The sequence below is a fragment of the Lactuca sativa genome, chromosome 8 (genome assembly GCF_002870075.4).
Source record: "Lactuca sativa cultivar Salinas chromosome 8, Lsat_Salinas_v11, whole genome shotgun sequence".
NCBI lineage: Eukaryota > Viridiplantae > Streptophyta > Magnoliopsida > Asterales > Asteraceae > Lactuca > Lactuca sativa.
In genome coordinates, this window is record NC_056630.2 from 110,517,428 (window position 1) to 110,537,788 (window position 20,361).

General features: G+C 30.6%; 2 protein-coding genes across 3 annotated transcripts; one reads left to right on the forward strand and one right to left on the reverse strand.

Annotated features, from left to right (window-relative positions):
* The first annotated feature begins 14,297 nt into the window (after positions 1-14,297).
* LOC111893170 (vacuolar cation/proton exchanger 1) lies at positions 14,298-18,425 on the forward strand. The gene is made up of 11 exons (XM_023889235.3): positions 14,298-14,731; positions 14,811-14,878; positions 14,993-15,021; positions 16,426-16,622; positions 16,730-16,945; positions 17,034-17,168; positions 17,317-17,433; positions 17,517-17,570; positions 17,693-17,809; positions 17,943-18,033; positions 18,144-18,425. Exons 1-11 carry the CDS (start codon positions 14,492-14,494, stop codon positions 18,188-18,190), a joined length of 1,311 nt encoding a protein of 436 aa, XP_023745003.1. The 5' UTR covers positions 14,298-14,491; the 3' UTR covers positions 18,191-18,425.
* A 169-nt stretch (positions 18,426-18,594) lies between these two features.
* Positions 18,595-20,104, reverse strand: LOC111893172 (probable NAD(P)H dehydrogenase (quinone) FQR1-like 3). 2 transcript variants are annotated; one of them, XM_023889236.3, is made up of 5 exons: positions 19,972-20,104; positions 19,607-19,640; positions 19,384-19,477; positions 19,049-19,314; positions 18,595-18,897 (listed from the first exon to the last, which is right to left on the reverse strand). In XM_023889236.3, exons 2-5 carry the CDS (start codon positions 19,630-19,632, stop codon positions 18,669-18,671), a joined length of 615 nt encoding a protein of 204 aa, XP_023745004.1. In that variant the 5' UTR covers positions 19,633-19,640; positions 19,972-20,104; the 3' UTR covers positions 18,595-18,668. The 2 variants fall into 2 exon arrangements, with proteins under 2 accessions (XP_023745004.1, XP_023745005.1); XM_023889237.3 differs by having other exon boundaries at positions 19,978-20,095.
* Between the last annotated feature and the right edge of the window lie 257 nt (positions 20,105-20,361).

Here is a 20,361-nt window from a genome sequence, read left to right on the forward strand (position 1 = left end):
ACTTAGGAGTTATGATAGATTGCTAGAAAATATGTAATAGCATAGTTTCTATTTAAAGTTGCATTGTAAGGAAAAAAAAATTCCGCATCTTATAAATAAATAAAATTTTTGTTTTGTTTTGTTTTATTTTATTTTATCTCCTTACAATGGCATTTATGAAAAATTGATATTTATATGTTTCTAGCAATAATGGAAATATGAATTTGATTCTTTCATTTGTGGTAGTGTCTAAATTTATCAAACAAGGAAAGATTCTCATCACCCAAGTTTTCAATTGGACCGAAACTTGGAATCATGCAAGTTGTAGAGTATGATGAATGAGAACTTTCATCTTTGGAAAATTAAGACTAATTCCTTGCTCACATGTATATGTGAGTCAAGTGAAGGACAAAGGGATCTGGTACACTTGGTTGTGCACTGGTCAAGTCCACCACAAAATATTGATAAGAATATTCATCATGACTTACTAAAGTTTAGTAAATATGGTTATACTTACAAGTTTAAGTATAATTCTAACACATTGGAAAAGTCTCGATGTATGGCAGAACGAATGAAAAGAATCAAATTAGGCATAAAGATAAAAGTTTCTCAAATCTAAAAAGATGGGAGAGTACTTTAGTATCATGTTTTGTGATCATCTTAATGATTTAGAAATCATATCACAATTAGTCATCTAAGGACATCTTAGTGCATTCTTATGACTAAGAAGAAGAGTCTTGAATTGTTGAAATGGTTAAATCAAGAAGATGAGTCATACTTCGTTCCAAAAACAATTCTTAGAGTCATACTCCAAGATTGTAACTTGAGTGACATATCTTAAAGAAAGTATTTTTAACACTAGTCAAATGTAAGAGTAATATGTGTCCTACTCTTGTACATTTGAAATTGGTAAGTTGTGATGTTTTGGATAAAACAAAGACCAACTAAGGCCAATTGTGTGAAGTGTTTGTCTTGATAAAGAATACGCACTATCTCTTGAATATTTGGAAAGTGAGTCCTATTTGTCAAGAGGACAGTGGGAGTCTTGAAGATCTTGAAGATCTAATCAAGAATAAAACCTATAGTTTCTCACTACCTAACGACTTGAGGTTTATAACCTATCGTGTTTACATTTTCCTATTTTTGTGCCCATTCCATTTAAAGTTGGCTTTGCATATGAGTTCTGAAAGTTTTCAATTGGTTGCATAACAACTTGGAAGCAATGGCAGACCCTTGTGCTACCAGGTGGCAAGAAGTTAAGACTACACAAGTTCAATCCATATGAGTTTGGATTTGTCACTAACCTTGTCTTGTGATTATGGTTTTGACAAATTCACATGGATAGGAACACATACACCATAAAATCTAAGTGTTATAAGGTTTCTATCTGATTCATGAAAATGATGGTGAGGAAACGCTTTCACTAAGTAGATTTTAAGTAGATAGCAATTGTGATATTTGCATTCTCAAAGTCGTTAGTGGAGCGTGTGTGGTTAACCGGCACACTAACATGGACTTGTGAGGAATGGCAAAGGTCTAAACAATTGACACTATGATTACGACATCCCTTTTCATAGTTCTAAAAATTTTTAGACACACACATGTTTGCTATCTAAGGAAGGTGTATGATTTTGATAAAGTTTTATCAAAGCATCTCGTATCAGAAATTTGAACTTTGGTAAGAAAGTCAATAAAGTATAGGTTTCTAGAAGTCCAACTGATTTCTGAGTACATGTCAAAGCTAGTGGGAGCATAAGTGTTATGCTGATAATTCTCATGTTAGTGGGAGCATGATAATTATGATAAGTGTTGCAAGTTAGCAATGATTATTTATAGAAAACAAAAGGTTTCAATTGGGAAAAGTTGTTTTGCTATAATTAAGAGAGAGGAAATTATACTTAATTTCAATTCTAAAAGCTTAGATTGAGGTTTTAATAATCTTTAGTCAAGGATATATATATGAATTTTATATTGGAATGGCTCAACATAAGGAAATTCTATATATGGGTCCATTATTTGCGTTCTAAAATTCGATTGTGATTACGAAATCCCTTTTCATAATCTGAATTATGAGAACTTGGCAAATAGAAATAGAAATATTATAGCAAAAAGACTGGTCTAGTATCATGTCTTTATGTGAGACATCATGAATCGTGTCCCATATGCTTCGGATATAGGGTCGATTGCATGTGCTATAATATTCATCTATTCTAAATTTTTCCAAATGCCTAGAGCATTAAGAGGGAAAAAATACTAGAACTGGATATGACTAATTTGATTAAGCACTTGTCGAGGACAATCTATCGTTTACCAAAGATTGGTTGCTCAGGGACAGTTGGAAGTATAGTGTTAATTTTGGAAGGACCATGTTGACATATTCTGAAAAGAGGCAACTCTTGTTCAGGAGTGATAGTCAAAATGGGAATATAGAGTTGCCTCCATAGGTGGAAGTTATTTAATATGTGTAAGATTAGAAAACTTAATGCAAGAAGGATGTTTAAATCAATGTACTTTGAATTTGAGACTTCGTTTCCATGGAATGATCTCCATTGGAATACTCTGTAAGGCCGGTTGACAATTCTTTGGATAAACATAGTGTGCATACTTGGTGTATGGCGTGACTAGTGTTTAGGAAAACATAGTGTACATGCTTGGAGCATGGGACAACTATTTTTTTAATTCAAGTATAAAGTTGATAGTTTGAAACAGTATGGAATGAATAATATGTAATTAATATGGTGATAAATAAAAGGTGTTTTATTTATATTCATAAGTTCTGAGACAATATTGGATTCAATTATTCTTGTGTTTCACTTTGCATGTTTTGACTTCCAGAGTAACTAGGTTGTTCTTCCTGAATGACTAAGTTATTCAAACCATCCACAGTCGGTCATCTGTTGGAAGTAGATATGAATTAAGATTGTCATGAAGCTGGTTTGTAGATGTCCAAGGTAGTGGACATAGCAAGAGTTGTTGCAACATTCATGAATGCTCATAAGTTCTGAGTATTGGATTAAACCCACAATCATTTGACTCACTTCATGGATTTTATCACGAGTGATCATTAGACGATAATATCTTATATTCTTCAAACCTAGAGATATGGGTTGTTGCCTATGATTTGGTTATACATTGATTGTACAAAAACGCATTGGTAACTCGATGTTATAAAACGTGCCTTTGTGTATGATTCAACAAGTAATAGAACAAGCATATGAGTCGAAGTTTATCCATTCATTTTACCCTTAAAGGGATAAAAGTGATATATGTGGGCCCCTCGATGATTTAGTGATGACACCTCGAAGTGCTTGGCCAAGCCAGGACTGATTTGATTTGTTAAATTGGTCGATCGTCATAAATCGGAAATCGGGAAACAACAAATGGACAGAGAGAATGATTATAATCCATGTCTCGGTCCATATGATATCTAGAATGGAGGAATATATGATCTTTTATCTAATGGACGCGTCATTGATTTGTTCAGAGTTCGACAACAGCTTTTAAGAGCTACGATTGCTAGTCGGGTTTTGAAGTCATACGCAATAATAGTTTTAGACTTATCCAAGTGGGAGACTGTTGGATTAGTGTCTAAGTCCATAACTATAATTGGTATGTACTTGACCCGATTGGCATGGTTCATTTGGGTTGCATGGCATCGGAACAATTTGGATAGACTTTTGTGAGAAAAGGATATTTATGATTTGTTAATATATTATAAGTTCTAATATATTAATATGAAATCATATTGTTTAATTAGTATTGATCAATAATTAATTTGGAATTAATTTTGTGATCAAAAGGAGACTAATTAAATATATAGGGATTGATTGTGTACATCATTCATTCTTATATATGTGGGCTTATGATCCATAGTTCTTCATGTTGGGATAAACCCATGGAGTAACCCATGGATACTCCATGGAGGTTTTAGCCCATGGAGCATGAAGAATATGGAAAGACATGAGTTACATGGTGTAAACCTAATAGCCACCATATATAAGGACCCCATGGCTCAAGAAATTGGCACTAGTGTGTGTACACATGAGGGCTAGCCGATTTGAGTTAGGCCTGGCAATCGTGTCGTGTTCGGGTTGGCGGGTTGGCGGGTCACGGGTTAGCAGGTTTGGAACATAAACTCATATATGACCCACCAACCCATTTATTTATACGGGTTCACAAGTTGGCGGGTTCGTGGGTCAGATTTGGGTTCGTGGGTCCGAATTTTAGATATTTAAGTCTTAAACATCCAAATGAAAATCAAAAAGATTCATAGAAACATGTTACAGACTTAGCCTTATAGGTTACGACTTATGACCTTAGACCATCCACCACGAGTCATAATGTCAAAACAGTCAAATGGTTTATGAATAAATTGTATATATTATACAATACTTATTAAATATTAATACTTGATACATAAATACATTTAAAAATAAAATAATTCTTTATTAAGAATATAAACGGGTTGGCGGGTCAACCCGTTTATTTTTTGAGAAACGCATATATTAGGGGTGTTCACGGGACGGTTCGGCTCGGATAGTTATAAAATTGTGAACCGTGAACACGGGGCGGGTACCTCACATGGACTAACCGAAACCGAACCGAATTGCTTAAAAAACTGAACTGAACCGAACTATATAAACACGGGTAACCACGATTCGGTTCACGGATAACCGCTAAATGTAAACATTCATCAAAACTATAAACTAAATATAAACCAATTACATGTTCAAAAAATAATTTTTCAACCAACAAATAAATTAAATATGACTTGCAATTTGCCGATGTTGAACTATGTGTGGATCGATCATTTATAGTTTAGAACAGATTCTTCACAAACTCTCTAAAATACTTTAGGTTACAATTACCTGATACAAAGAAAATAATAACATATATGGGGCTAGTTTTCTTTTATTATAATCTAAAAAATTGCGTTGCATTGCAGTAACTAAAATAATAAGCTAGAGTTCTTTGTTTTTCTATTCGCTTTATATATATATATATATATATATATATATATATATATATATATATATATATATATATATATATATATATATATATATATATATATATATATATAACGGTTCGGTTCGGGTATCCACGGATATCTAAATATCAAAACCGAAACCGACTCATAGATACCCAGTTTTTTCGGTTTCGGTTTATTTCAGTTTCGGTTTTTCCGGTTTCGGATTTGGTCGGATCAGCTCGGTTTTTCGGTTTTGCGGTTTTTTTGCACACCCCTAGCATATATGACCCGTTTAATAAACGGGTTGGTGGGTTAGCGGGTTGGCGGGTTGAAAAACTCAACTCAAACCCATTTATTTCGTGTCGTGTCGCGTGTCGTGTCGAGAATTGCCAACCCTAATTTGAGCATAAGAACCTTTTCTCTCAAGTTATTCCAAGATGTTGGTGATGTTGTGTGAACCATTTGAGGTGTCACACTTGAGGCACTAGGCTCTTAAGCTCCATGAAATCAAGCTACAACAAAGAGGTATGTAATTCTACTAGAATTTATATTATATGTACTTGGAAAATTGATATTTTCATGTATAATAGAGAAAACATAGATCCAAGGTATTTAGGGTTGCATTTACACCTTAGGAGTGTTAGAATGTTCAAAACCCTTCAATTATATCATCCTACTTTGCAAATCTGCAATAGGATCCTAATATTTGACTTTACCGGTTAGACTTTGGTCAAACAGTTACTTCTTCATCCCTTAATCTTTGGCTTAAGCCACTGAGTTTGTTAGTCCACAAATAAGATTTTATAACAATAATTTTTTTAATTGTTCGTAACAAACTATATTGACCAAGTCTATTATTGTCAATTTGTTTTAAGTTTAAATAACAAATTATGTTGACCAAGTCTATTATTGTCAATTTGTTTTAAGTTTAAACTTTGTTGACCAAGTTTATTATTGTCAATTTGTTTTAAACTTAAATAACAAACTATGTTGACCAAGTGTATTATTGTCAATTTGTTTTAAGTTTAAAGGTAATTTCTTTATGCCCAATGGTATAATTGTCAACACGAGCACATACTCTACAAATTTTAATTTCTTTCATGAATCTTATATTCTTATTTATGAAAATTATCATTCCAATTTTATCGTCAATCATAAACACTTTCCAAAATAATTATATATATATATATATATATATATATATATATATATATATATATATATATATATATATATATATATATATATATATATATCATGTTTCAATATATAGAATGCAGACATTTATGATTAAATCGTTTAATAAGTAAATATTATCTTTAAATCTTTTCAAAATCATGTACCCTTGTCAATTTAGAAAAAATCATTTAATTTAATCTTATTAAAAATGATTTAATTCATCTATTTTTTATATATATTTATTTAATATAAAATCACGACACATGTTTTCCGATTATACCTCTATATTTATTAACCAATTTTAATTCGTTATTATCTTCACCAATATTATTTAATTCCATTATTTTTATAATCATGAGGACTGTTATAGATGTTTCAACAACTCTATTTGCTAGAGGTGTTGACAAAACTGTTATTTTCATATGTTCAGCAAATAGACATTGCTTACTTTTGATTTATTACCATATCACATTAGACAAACCTCACAATTACAGATGCATTCATTAAAATTAATAGGATATCAGTTTTTTTAGACTGTTATACTAATTATTTTAAATTAATATATACTTTTATTTTAATATTTGATATATGTTATGTATGTTAGGACATTAATATAATTATACCCTATAGAACATAATATAATTTTAAGATCCATTTATAGGTTAAAATTTGTGTAATACACATGTTGATAACATAAATGAGCAAAAATAACAACGTACTTTGAAAGTATGTTGCTATAAATAACAAAAATTGTTCATGTTACTATTTTTTGTTAATAATTTTTTTATAGTTTTTAGAACTCAATAAAATTATATATTTCGGGACATAACCCTAAAATAACAATCGAAATTATATAGGTTTTGTTCATAACTCAAAAATAACAAAGTATACTTCGAAATTAAAAAAAAAACAAATAATATTTAAATAATAAATTTCAAAGACATTTGTATGTTTTTTATGCGTTCATCCACGTTTAATGCGGGTTATAATCTAGTTTATTAAGAAGAGAATAGAAGAAGAAAAAGAGTCAGGCGTGGTAAACAACTGGGCAGGGAAAATGAAAACAAAATCAAACAAATCATAAAACATCACTACGATACGAAGACAGAGACCGTCACATGAGTGGATTAATACACCAATCTATCCATTTATATGCTTCTTTAATACTCTTGTTTTTTAACCAAATGAACACCATTGACTTAACTATGACGACAACCTTTGTTGGTGCAATCTGAATTTGATTGAAAGTTCAATCATTCCTTCCACAAACTCCAAATCGTCCAATAGCAAATACCCACCAACACTTTTTTTCTTTTTTCGTAATTTCTACATGCCGCCGCAAACTCTAACATCTTACTTGTCTTCTCAAAAAGAGGAATCGATATACCTCACCATCTAAAAATTCATTCCCAAATATATTTAGCAAAAGAACACACGCATAAACAGATGATGAGAAGACTCATCGACTAAATTGCATTCCCGACAAGTAACAAAACTCGATATTTGATTTCTTCAAAATCACATTTTCCTGAATTCTAAATATTGAAACTCCTGCATTAATTAATCTAAACCGAAATACTAAAGCACATTAATATCAATAAACTTTAATCGTGTTTTTCAGATTTATTTAACGTTTCATATTGAATCATTAATACTACATTTTAAATTACATAACTTATGTCGATTTGTGTTATAGGTATCAAATTCTCTAAAAAACACAAACAATAATCGGACTTCACTTTTGTTCGGGGGAACGATTTATCAATAACTGTAACTTATCGATTAGGCCTTGGAACCCTCTCTTAATGATAAATCAATAATAACATATAATAATAATAAAATTTATGAACATTGGCGGACCTTAGTGGAAACTTGTGCAACCCCTTAACTTTTTTGGTGCATTGAAAACTTTTTGAAATTTTCTTTTGGGGTGATGTAATTTTTCCGATTTGATATCCTAAAATCAAGTGTGATACCCTTAATATTTTGTTCTAGATCTACCATTATCTATGAATATACTAATTAAATAGAATATATAATAATACCAACTACCATATATATGTTCCAATAACATTTTAATATATTACAATTACCGAAAATAGCTATACGATTTTAAATGTCATAAAGATTAAGATCATTACATACTTTTTTTTTTATCTATATTTAGTTTGACTCAACATTTGATTTTACTTAGAAGTTAGAAATAGTGAGATACACACTCTTTAATCTATTAATAAAGCCATTTGGTATTTGATTTCTTCTAATTCACATTTTCATGAATTTCTGTTTCGTGCTAAATTTCCTACATCAATTAATCTAACCAACTTGGTAAAACACATTAATATCAACTAGGCGAATGTCTGCGTGTTGCGCAGAAACACCTATTTAGTTGAAATCTTTACAAATATATGATTTTTTAAATATAACAATAACGTTGTTGTTAAATTTTATATAATAATTTGTATATACTAAATTGATATAATATATTGATTATTTTGAATTATATGATAATATATATACATTTATTATAACTTCTTAATCTCGAACGTTTGAATTACTTCTACCCGTGAGTTACACATGATTAAAATTAAATATAATATATGATTTGATGTTATTTATAGTTGTTTTTATTGTTAAATAATTTTTTAAAATTTATTTGCTTAATGTTTTAATTTCTATCATTATAATTATTTAAAACATCAAACATTGTTTTTTTATTTTAAAGCTAACAATGTAATCATTTATATAGAGTTGTTTTTAACTATTGTTATTGTAAGTTATTTTAAGCTATTTATTTAGAAACTTTTAACGATTATAAAAATATATTTAAGAAATATTTTAGTTAAATTGAAATTACAATTTAGTTTTTGCTTTTATCACTACAATTTATCACTTTTAACTATTTATAAAATATTCTTTAGTTTTTTTTAAATGAAACTGAAATTTATATTTGAGTTGACATTGTAATACGCATAAACACCTATATAGTTGAATTTTTACAAATATATATATATTTTTAAATATAACACTAACGTTGTTGTTAAATTTGATATAATAATTCGTATATTAATTTGATATAATATATTGACTATTTTGAATTATATGATAATATATATAAATCTATTATAACGTCCTAATCTCAATCGTTTGAATGACTTCTACTCGCGAGTTACACATCAACAAAATTAAATATTATATATGGTTTAATATTATTTATAGTTGTTATTTTTAACTAATTTTTTAAAATATATTTGCTTAATGTTTTAATTTCTATCATTATAATTATTTAAAACATCAAACATTATTTTTTGATTTTAAAGGTAACAATATAATCATTTATATAGAGTTATTTTTAACTATTGTTATTATAAGTTATTTTAAGCTACTTATTTGAAAATTTTAACGATTATATAAATATATTTATGAAATATTTTAGTTAAACTGATATTACAATTTAGTTTTTGCATTTATCACTATAATTTATCACTTTTAACTATTTACAAAATATTATTTGGTTTTTTTAGTGGAACTGAAATTTATATTTAAGTTGACACTGTAATATTATATTTAAATTAACAATTTAAGTATTTTGTCCAAACTGTTCAAAAATTGTAGCTTTAAACTGATAATGGTTTACATGCAACAACATTTTAAATCTAATAAATTAAATATAATATGTTAAAATTTAAAGACATAACTTTATAAATAGAAGTAAAGATATTATTTTAAAATTCAAATTTAGTCTATTTATGATTACACTTTAGGTTTGATATTTATTTAACCTTATTAACCAACTTACAATCATTATTAGAAAGACACTATAATTTATCACTTTTAATTATTTATAAAATAATCTTTGGGTTGTTTAAGTTAAATAAAATTTATATTTAAGTTGAGCCTAGAATGTTATATTTTAATTAATAATTTAAGTATTTTATACAAATTGTTCAAAAATTATACTTTTAAAATGATAATGGTTTACATTCAACAATATATTAAAACTAATAAATTAAGTATGATATGTTAAAAGTTAAAAAACATAATTTTATAAGTAGAATTAAAGATATTATTTTAGTATTGAAATTTAATTTATATATGAATACACTTTAGATTTGATATTTATTTAACTAATTACCAAATTATAATTATTATTATAAAGAAATTGAAAAGTCATGGGAGTTTCAAATTAATGTGGTGAAAGAAAAAAAAGAATAGGGGTTTTAAATGGATGAGATTCAAGAAAAAATGTTAGGTTTATAAGTAGGGATATATACAGTAAAGTCCCAATATTTTCATCGATTTGACAAGAAAGTCCTAAACTTTATTTTTTTGACAGTAAAGTCCAAATTACCGGCAGTTTTTGACACTTTTACCCTTTTTCCCCGGTTAGCCGGTAATTAGGACTTTTTTGTCAACCAAATAAAGTTTAGGACTTTCTTGTCAAATCGTCAATTAGGACTTTACTGTCAAAAAAAATAAACTTTAGAACTTTTTTGTCAAATCGTTCAAAATATTGGGACTTTAGTGAATATATAATTTTTTTTGTTAGAAATTTAATGGTATGATACTTTTTAAGCATAAGATTTATTGAAACATTCTCTAATCAGCTAGATCCTATTGAAATCCTTTACGTTTGCTTCTTGTTAAATCGTTTTTTTAATCTCAACAAACCGACATTGAAAAAAATTGAGATAATCAAGAAAGAAAGAAAGAACCAGGGTTGTGTTGGCTTTTTGTAGTCTCAAAAATGGAGAAATTAGAAACCTAAAAAAACGAAATTACCCTAGCTTTATACAAACACAAACAACACATGCCTAGTCAAAAGGGTGTGAATGTGGAGAAGGGAAAGAAGGGCAATTTCGTTTTTTCGGTTTCTTATTTCTCCATTTTTGAGACTGCAAAAAGCCAACACAACCCTGGTTCTTTCTTTCTTTCTTGATTATCTCAATTTTTTTCAATGTCGGTTTGTTGAGATTAAAAAAACGATTTAACAAGAAGCAAACGTAAAGGATTTCAATAGGATCTAGCTGATTAGAGAATGTTTCAATAACTCTTATGCTTAAAGAGTATCATACCATTAAATTTCTAAAAAAAAAATTATATATTCACTAAAGTCCCAATATTTTGAACGATTTGACAAAAAAGTCCTAAATTTTTTTTTTTTTTTTACAGTGAAGTCCTAATTGACGATTTGACAAGAAAGTCCTAAACTTTATTTGGTTGACAAAAAAGTCCTAATTACCGGCTAACCGGGGAATAAGGGTAAAAGTGTCAAAAACTGCCGGTAATTTGGACTTTACTGTCAAAAAAATAAAGTTTAGGACTTTCTTGTCAAATCGATGAAAATATTGGGACTTTACTGTATATATCCCTTTATAAGTATGTATGATATATTTAATCTTGTATTCTTATACTTTGTTAATATCTTTTATTAACGAATAAATATTATACTTAGAATTCTGTAATATCGTCACAAAAGGACGTAAAACTGGAATGGGTGGGAAGCACTTCCCTTATTTTTTTATATTAAATAAAATATTTTTTTTTGATTTATAATTATTAAATTAATATCAAACATGAAATTTAATTAAAAATAAAAAACATATCATTAAGTAAAATAAATATTACATTAACCTTAATATTTAAATAAGTAGAAAAAAAAACCCGCAAAAAAAAAAAAATCAAACAACCTACAACATAGTAAAAATTATTAATCCTAATTTTATCTAAACCTAGATACGACACTCGAAATCATCGTCTTCATCCTCGCCTTGATCATCTGCATCATTCTCCCCAGCTTCACTCTCGTCGTCGGAATCTTCACTCTCGACGAACATATCAGAATCCTCGTATGATTCGTCAAACAAATCATCGTGAGATAACTCGTGCGGGGGCTGAATATGAGCCCTATAAATATGCTCCACCAAATCAGCACGAAGGGCCTGATAAATGTCGCGATTGTGTACTTCTTTTCTATTCACCCTATACTCTCGTTGTATCGGCATATCGCTCTTCCTTCGTCTTCAAGAATCATATTATGCAATATGATACATGCATACATTACGTGTTGTAACCTTTTCACCTCATATGACCTTGACCTGACCGTTAGTACTTGCCAACTTCTCTTAAGTACACCAAATACTCGCTCCACATCCTTCCTAGCCGACTCTTGCGCCTCTTTAAACTTTTTCCTTTTCGGGTCGTTAGGACATGTAAACGATTTTATAAAAAACAGACAAGGGAGGATATATACCGTCAGTAAGATAGTATTCACGCTTATATGCTACCCATTTGCTTGAAAAGGTACATCGTGTGACTTTCCAAGGTAGATATCGTTGAATACAGACGACTGGTCTAGCACGTTGATGTCATTGTTTGCACCAGATGGACCAAAGAATGCATGGCATATCCAAAGATCATGTGATGCGATAGCCTCTAGAATGATCGTCGGCTCTTTGTGGTCGCCTCTCATGTACTGACCACGTCATGCATTGGGGCATAATGACCAACTCCAATGCATGCAATCGATACTACCTATCATTCCAGGGAATCCATGTTTGTCTTCATGCACCGTATACAATTGGTGGATATCGTTGATAGTTGGTTTGCGCAAATATCGTTGCCCATAAACCAAACATATCGCTTTGCAGAACTTGTACACAGAGTCCCTCACGGTATGCTCTGACATCCTAAAATACTCGTCTCATTTGTCTGCGCTCATGCTGTATGCTAGCTGACGAATTGAAGTCGTGCATTTTTGAATGGGAGAGAAACATTTTTTCCCCTTGCATCCATTTTCCATTGGAAATATGGAAAGCGGTCCTCCAAATCGCCAACAATACGTAAAAATAGTTTCTTCCTCATCCGGAACCGACGTCGAAACTTTACAGCGTAGGCGGCGTCATCTGCAAAATAATCTTCTATAAGGCGATCATGTCCGACTTCGTGATTTCTACGTAACGGCGACTTTCTTAGGTTAGGTCGTGCACGTGATGTTTCACCAAGTCGGTTTTGATAGTATGCAACCGTTTTCGCCATGACGAAACCGATAAAATTAGCCTCCTCTACTGCCGTCGAATCGGATGATGACATTTTGAGTAATATTTTTTAGAAAGAAATATAGAGAAATATAGATTATGGTTTAAAAAAATGATAAAATGTTTGAGTATTTATAGATTAAGAAAAGGGAAGGAAAAAAGATATATATATATATATATATATATATATATATATATATATATATATATATATATATAGCCGTTTGAGTAAAAAAAATTCGTCGGCCAATGGTTAGAAGAGAGAGAGAGAGAGAGAGAGAGAGAGAGAGAGAGTGGGACTCTCTCCCCCCACTGTCTTCCCGCGGTTCCTTTCCCGCACCCATGGTGCGGTGTGCACAAATGCAGGATCAGTTCCCGCTCCTTCCCTTCATCCCACTCCGTCCAGCCTAAGGATAATTGAACATCAAACATTCTTTTTAATCAAACAAAACCAAAATATATATATCATCAATACCTTATAATAAATATAAATATTAAATAAATAATTGAATAAGAGCTATTATCTTTTCAAATAGACATATGAATATGTTTGAGCTACTATCTTTTCAAAGAGTTTTACTTTTGGGATAACTATAAAGAGTCTATCAAAGTTTGCAAATTTGGAACATATCATGATTCAATGTTATATTTATATATTATATATTTTGAATGATTTTAATACTCTATAAAATTTCTAAAATGAAAGGTACTGCTGTTTTTCTTACAAAATCTTATAACTTAACTTAAATTTATTATGTTATTATAAAAATAAAAGTGTTACACTATACTAAAGGTTATATTTTTTTATGTTTAACCAACTATTAAACTTGAGTTTAAATATATTTTTTTGTAAATTTTTTTAAATAGTTTATATATATATATATATATATATATATATATATATATATATATATATATATATATATATATATATATATATATATATATATATATATATATAATTAAATGAATTTAAAGAAGCAAATATTTTTATTTCGATAGATACCAAGTATGAAAATGAGTCAGAAGAAATAATTATCATTTTCTAATTTCTATTACTACTTTTCCATGTAAAGACACGTAATTTCATGCAATTGCAGTCTGAAGTCTTTTTTATGATGAATCGTTTGTTTCTGCATTTATAGCCACGCAGCAGCGGTTGCCGTTTCCAGCAAATATAACGTGGTGTTCATCCATTAAAACTCGAACAAAAACACCAAAACGAAACTTCCCGGAACCTTCTCCTTCTCAACCCTACAAATCTCACCACATTACTGCATTTCGAGCACAGACGTACAAGTGTGTGTTACTGTGTGTAAAATCGATGTCGATGAGTTCCTCGGTGAATTACGACTTGGAGAACGGAGAGATTGTGAAATCAAGTCCGGTTGCCAAGTCCTTGTTACGAACGAGATCTCAGACCGATGTTCTATCGAGTGTTCGGTTTCGGATTTTGAGGAATTTTCTCGCCAATGTTCGAATAGTCATTTTAGGAACTAAACTCTTCTTGCTTTTTCCTGCCATCCCGATGGCGTTTGTAGCTCATTATTACAGTTTCCGTCGAGTAAGTGACGCATGTTCATCATTTTATGTGTGTTTGATGCAATATCTGATTCTGTTTGTATCTAATTTGGTTTTTGCAGCCATGGGTGTTTGCGTTGAGTTTGATTGGGCTAACTCCACTTGCAGAACGTCTGAGTTTTCTAACAGAGTAATTTTCACAATTACATTCTAAATTGCTAATCTATTTGTTGTTCATAAACTCTCTGACTTTCGTTTTCGTTTTCGTTTCTGAATTCCGTGTTGGTGAAATTCATCTCCAAAGGCAAATTGCATACTTCACAGGCCCTACAGGTAAACTTCTAATCCCTTCGATCACCCATTTGACAAAATAAATCAATAATCATTAGAATCGGAAATTAAACTCTATAGAATCAGTCATCGAACGTTAAAATTACTTATCAAAGTCTATTCGATTGAAAAATTAAGCTTTTTCCGACTGAAGTCCACTGAGTTCACACTTGTCCACCGATTAATATTATAAAAAGCTTACATTTACAGGATTTTAAAATTTCACTGTTTTGTTCTTTCACTGGGATTAGTGTATGCTTTCTTTGTTATATTTATAAATAAAAGCTGCAATCTCTTTTGGAACATTCTTTCAATTTTTAAAATTATATGTGTATCCACAATTCCATATCCTCGTGTCAAACATACAGAACAAACAAGTGTCCTGATTTTGATCACTTTTAGTTTCAGTCTTGTATCTTTCACAGTTTATATAAAGATTACTTTTAATTTCAGTCTTGTATCTTTCACTTTTATAATTTGTAGATTGAAAAAGCTGATCTTAACAATTTATATAAAGATCCCTTTTAACAAATATAAACGATTTCTTTTTTTAATTTTAAATAATATCTCACATACACATATATTTTTTTAAGGAGAGAATTTTATTAAAATTTAGAACTAGGGAGAGCGAAACTAACTGATTTTAAGCTACATCTTTTGTAGAGGTGTGTATTGGAAAGTGTATAGAAGATGCACTTTCTAAAGATAGTGAAAATATCAAAGATGCTTTTTCCTAAATTCTAAATCCTAAACTCTAAACAAGAAAATCAAAGATAATGAAAATTTTAATAAATACACACCTGAACCTATGCATTTCTGAGTTTGAAAGATAAGAAATGGTTCAGGTTTTGGATCGAACCAAATCAAAGAAAATTATTTTTTAAAAAACTTATGACCCGTATTAAAAATCAATGATAAAAAATATCTTGAATGGAGAACCAAATTGGGAATATCTGGTTTTCGTTTCAATTATTCAACTTTATCTGACCCGACCGATTTTTACGTACTTCTAAATTCTAATGTTATATTTGGTCATTACCATTTTTGGGTTAAATAAAAAGCCTTCCTGATATGTCATAGTCTTTGACACTTTATATCTGTCCTATGCAAGGCTGCAAGATGTCCCTAACAATCATAAATTGTGGTCCCTAAATATAACACCAAATTTATTTTGTTCCAATTGCATAGTATCATATAGTCAAAACAATAAATACACCTTTTTATAAAACTAAATGCAACAATCATGTATTGTTCCAAAATAAATGCAATTTCCTGACAAAATCACAATATAAATTTACCTTTTTGTTTTTCTTGGAAAAAAAAAAGCTTCTATACGATGTGACACGTAGAAAAAAACTTACTAAATTCGTTACTTAATCAAATATCTGAAATTATAATTGTTTACAGTTGGAGGACTCGTGAACGCAACATGTGGGAATGCAACCGAGTTAATAATAGCAATGTTCGCGCTACATCAAAGGAAAATTCATGTCCTAAAATACTCTCTTTTGGGCTCCATCATCTCAAACCTCCTCCTTGTTCTTGGATCCTCTCTCTTATGTGGCGGCATAGCCAATCTCAATAAAGAACAAAAATTTGACCATGTAAATAATCATCACCCTTAATTATATTTCCCATTATAAAACTCCAAATCTCATTTTAAAAAATAAAAAATATTCTTTTTTCTTTTTGTATTTTTTGCGACCAATAGAAGCAGGCAGACGCGAACTCGTTGCTACTTTTGCTCGGATTACTTTGCCAAATCTTGCCATTGCTCTTCAATTTCCATAACTCGAATGTGCCCAAATTACAAGACATTGTGGTTCTTCATTTGTCAAGGGCAAGTAGCATTGTGATGTTGATTGCTTACGTGGCATATCTTATATTTCAATTGAAAACCCACACCCAACTTTTTGAATCACAAGAGGTTTGTTAAGTTGATGTTCTTGTTGACTTTTGAGGTCAAATGAAATATATATATATATATTTATATTTAGTTTTTTGAAATTAATTAGGACGAAGGTGCCGATATTAATGAAGATCTTGATAAGGAGACTGCATCCATAGGTTTTTGGAGTGCATTCATATGGTTATGCGCCATGACAATAATCATATCAATCTTGTCCGAGTACATCGTGGGAACAATTGAGGTACGATACTTCAGGTTTTTCAGCAATCACAGTGTGAAAGTTTCAATTCCAATGCGAATTGAGCATTTTGACATTGTGGGCCAGCTCAAGGATTGTAGAAACAGCTGAATCCAACAGTTACTAAATGTATTAATATTTTTTGAATCAGGCTGCATCGGAAACTTGGGGAATTTCCGTAAGCTTTATAAGCATAATTTTGCTACCAATTGTCGGTAATGCAGCAGAGCATGCAGGGTCTATTATATTTGCCTTCAAGAACAAATTGGTAAGATACTAATATATATAGACAAATTAGACTATGTCTAGCTGATATGTAAGATACTAACATTGTCTACAAATTTGTGACAGGACATATCTTTGGGTGTTGCTATGGGTTCCGCAACTCAAATCTCCATGTTTGTGGTGAGATTTTCCCCAAAAATATAAATGAATGGTTAAAATGTAAAAAATAAAAAATAAAAAATAAAATCAATTTTTTAATGCATGTAAACGTGTTAAACATTTTATACATGGAATTGGATTAGGTTCCTTTATGTGTGATCATTGCTTGGATAATGGGGATACCAATGAGTCTTGATTTTGGATTACTTGAAACCGGTTGCCTTGCCTTGTCAATTCTCCTTACAGCCTTAGCTTTACAGGTTTGACACTTAGCCCCCCCTCTCTTTACGTTTATATCCAATTCTCGCATTATTTTCTTGGTAACCATTTGACTCTTATTATATAATTTAACCAATAAAAGAATACGATTTAATTTGATTAAATTAAATGCAGGATGGAAGTTCACACTACTTGAAGGGAGTGACCCTTACTCTTGCCTATATAGTGATTGGTGCATGCTTCTTTGTGCAACATGTTCCCCTTGGTAACAACTTGATTACATTCATTTTTATATTATTTAAAAACAACATTATCAATATAAATAATTTATTGATTTATTTTTCTTGGTTTGTTTGTTTGTTACTCGGTGTACAGATGAATCAAATAACAACTTGGCACCGGTTGGAAATGCTGTGATTTGACCGGTTGGCTCTAAATTATCTGAACCCGGTTTTGGTTACTTGTGATCCGAACAGGTGATGTATCAATATCAATTATCAAGTAATTAAATGTTGGGCTGGGCCTTAGAGAATTGACAAAATGAAATACCCAACTTTTAGGATCATTTTTGGTGTTTTATTTATGTATTTTCTTTATTTCATGGGTTTACAATTGTAAATGGTAGTCTCTTTTTCCTAGTTTAGCACATGTTGCTTGATTAGTGTTTTTTTTTTTTTTTTTTTTTTTTTTTTTTTTGGACATTTATATGGATTTGAATGATGTCTACTAATACCACAATATGCAATTTCAGCCTTTGGATGTTTCATTATAATTTTGGGCTTGTGGTGTTATAAACTTACAATCTCTGTGATATGTATATGCTATATACACATAAATTATTAACCTTATTCATGAACAACACAATCTTTACAACCAAGATTTATTCACTTGGATTAACTTTTAGTTTCTTGAAAGCTTTTTAGTGATTTCTGATACATATTTACCTTGATAAAAAGCTTGTTGGAGCTCTAACTCACTCGGCTTTCTCGACCCATCACCCGCATAAGTTCCCGCACCATAAGACGATCCACCCTTAACTTCATCAATTTCAAACATTCCACTCCCAAATGTGTATCCAAGTGGCACATATAACATCCCATGATGCGCTAATTGTGTTATCGCCGTTAACCTACATCCAAGTAAACAGTATCAGTATCAGCAACAACTGCAGTGTGACAGTTTCAATTTCAATGTAGACTGGCCCCACTGGTCAGACAGCTCAGAGGTTGATGGAAAAATAACTATTTTGCAGACTGCATAAATGAAATGTGTTATCTTACGCTGTGAGTTCTTGGCCGCCGCCATGGAAACCGGTGCTCCAAAAGATTCCGGCGGGTTTTCCGGCGAGTGCTTGGGTTTCAAAGAGATCGTTAGTGGAATCAAAGAAAGCTTTACATTGAGCTGCCATTACACCAAAACGAGAAGGAAACCCAAATAGGAATCCATCAGCTTCTGTAAGTTGTTCTGGTTTAATCACTGGCACATCATCTGCTTTAGGAGGAGCCTTCATCTTTTCTAATACCAAACTTGGAAGTGTTTCAGGTACCTAAACAATGTTACAAATAAAATTAATATTTTACTTCGTATTGATTTGTAAAAACTAAAAATTATAAACCTGCCAAAGTGTTGCTTCGATTCCCTCGATGGAATTTGCTCCTCTTTGTATTTCTCTAGCCATGTACTCAACATGTTTATGCAGGGAGTAATAACTGGAACAAAATTAACAAAATTCAAATTGATCAAACACATAAAGCAAGAACCTTGAAATAAAACACTCTATGTATTGTGTGTGTATGAATCATAATTTAAGAAAAGGTAAAAACTATAAATTTACTCACATTATATAGACCTTGGTGATCGCCATAGTTGCATCTGAAGGAATAAAAACAGATAAACAGCAATAGACTTTAGTAAAGAGTGCTGTAAATTAATCCGTGTTGGCAAATTTCCAAAAAAACCCAAATCCAGTTTGAAAATATATTTATGGGTTTGATCTTAAAAAAGAAAAGTTCGGGTATATAAAATTAACGATGATGAAAGTATTGATTTCTTTATATATAAGCTAGATGTTGAATTATATATAGTAAAGGCAACTGGACATCTAGGGATTAAAAGAACATCATACAGAAGAATCATTGATTGAGGCATTTCATCGAATAGTTGGAGTGCGGAGTAATAAATATGAAGGAGAAGAAAAACTTACAGATGAAGATGAAGAAGGCTTAAAGAAAGTGCAAGTTGAGAAGAAAAGGAAGGTGATCATAAGAGAAGGTGAGATGAGGTTCGTATGTATCGATAAGTTCATATTATCCATAGATTAGATAATCAAACAAGGCACGGGTCTCTGTCTTACCGGTTTTTCTTTTGTTATCCGGAAGATATTATTTTACTCACCGAACACAAGACGGTTGTTGGGAGAGGCATCTTCTTTCTGTGTGTTGGGGTGTGTTAATTACTTAATTTTAGAATAAATTACTGTTTTTACGAAAACTAGTTACAAGAGGAAATGACCTTTTGATATTTTAATAAAAAAGCCTACTATTTTTACGAAAATATTTATATCTTTATTTTTACGAAATTTTTTATATTTTGC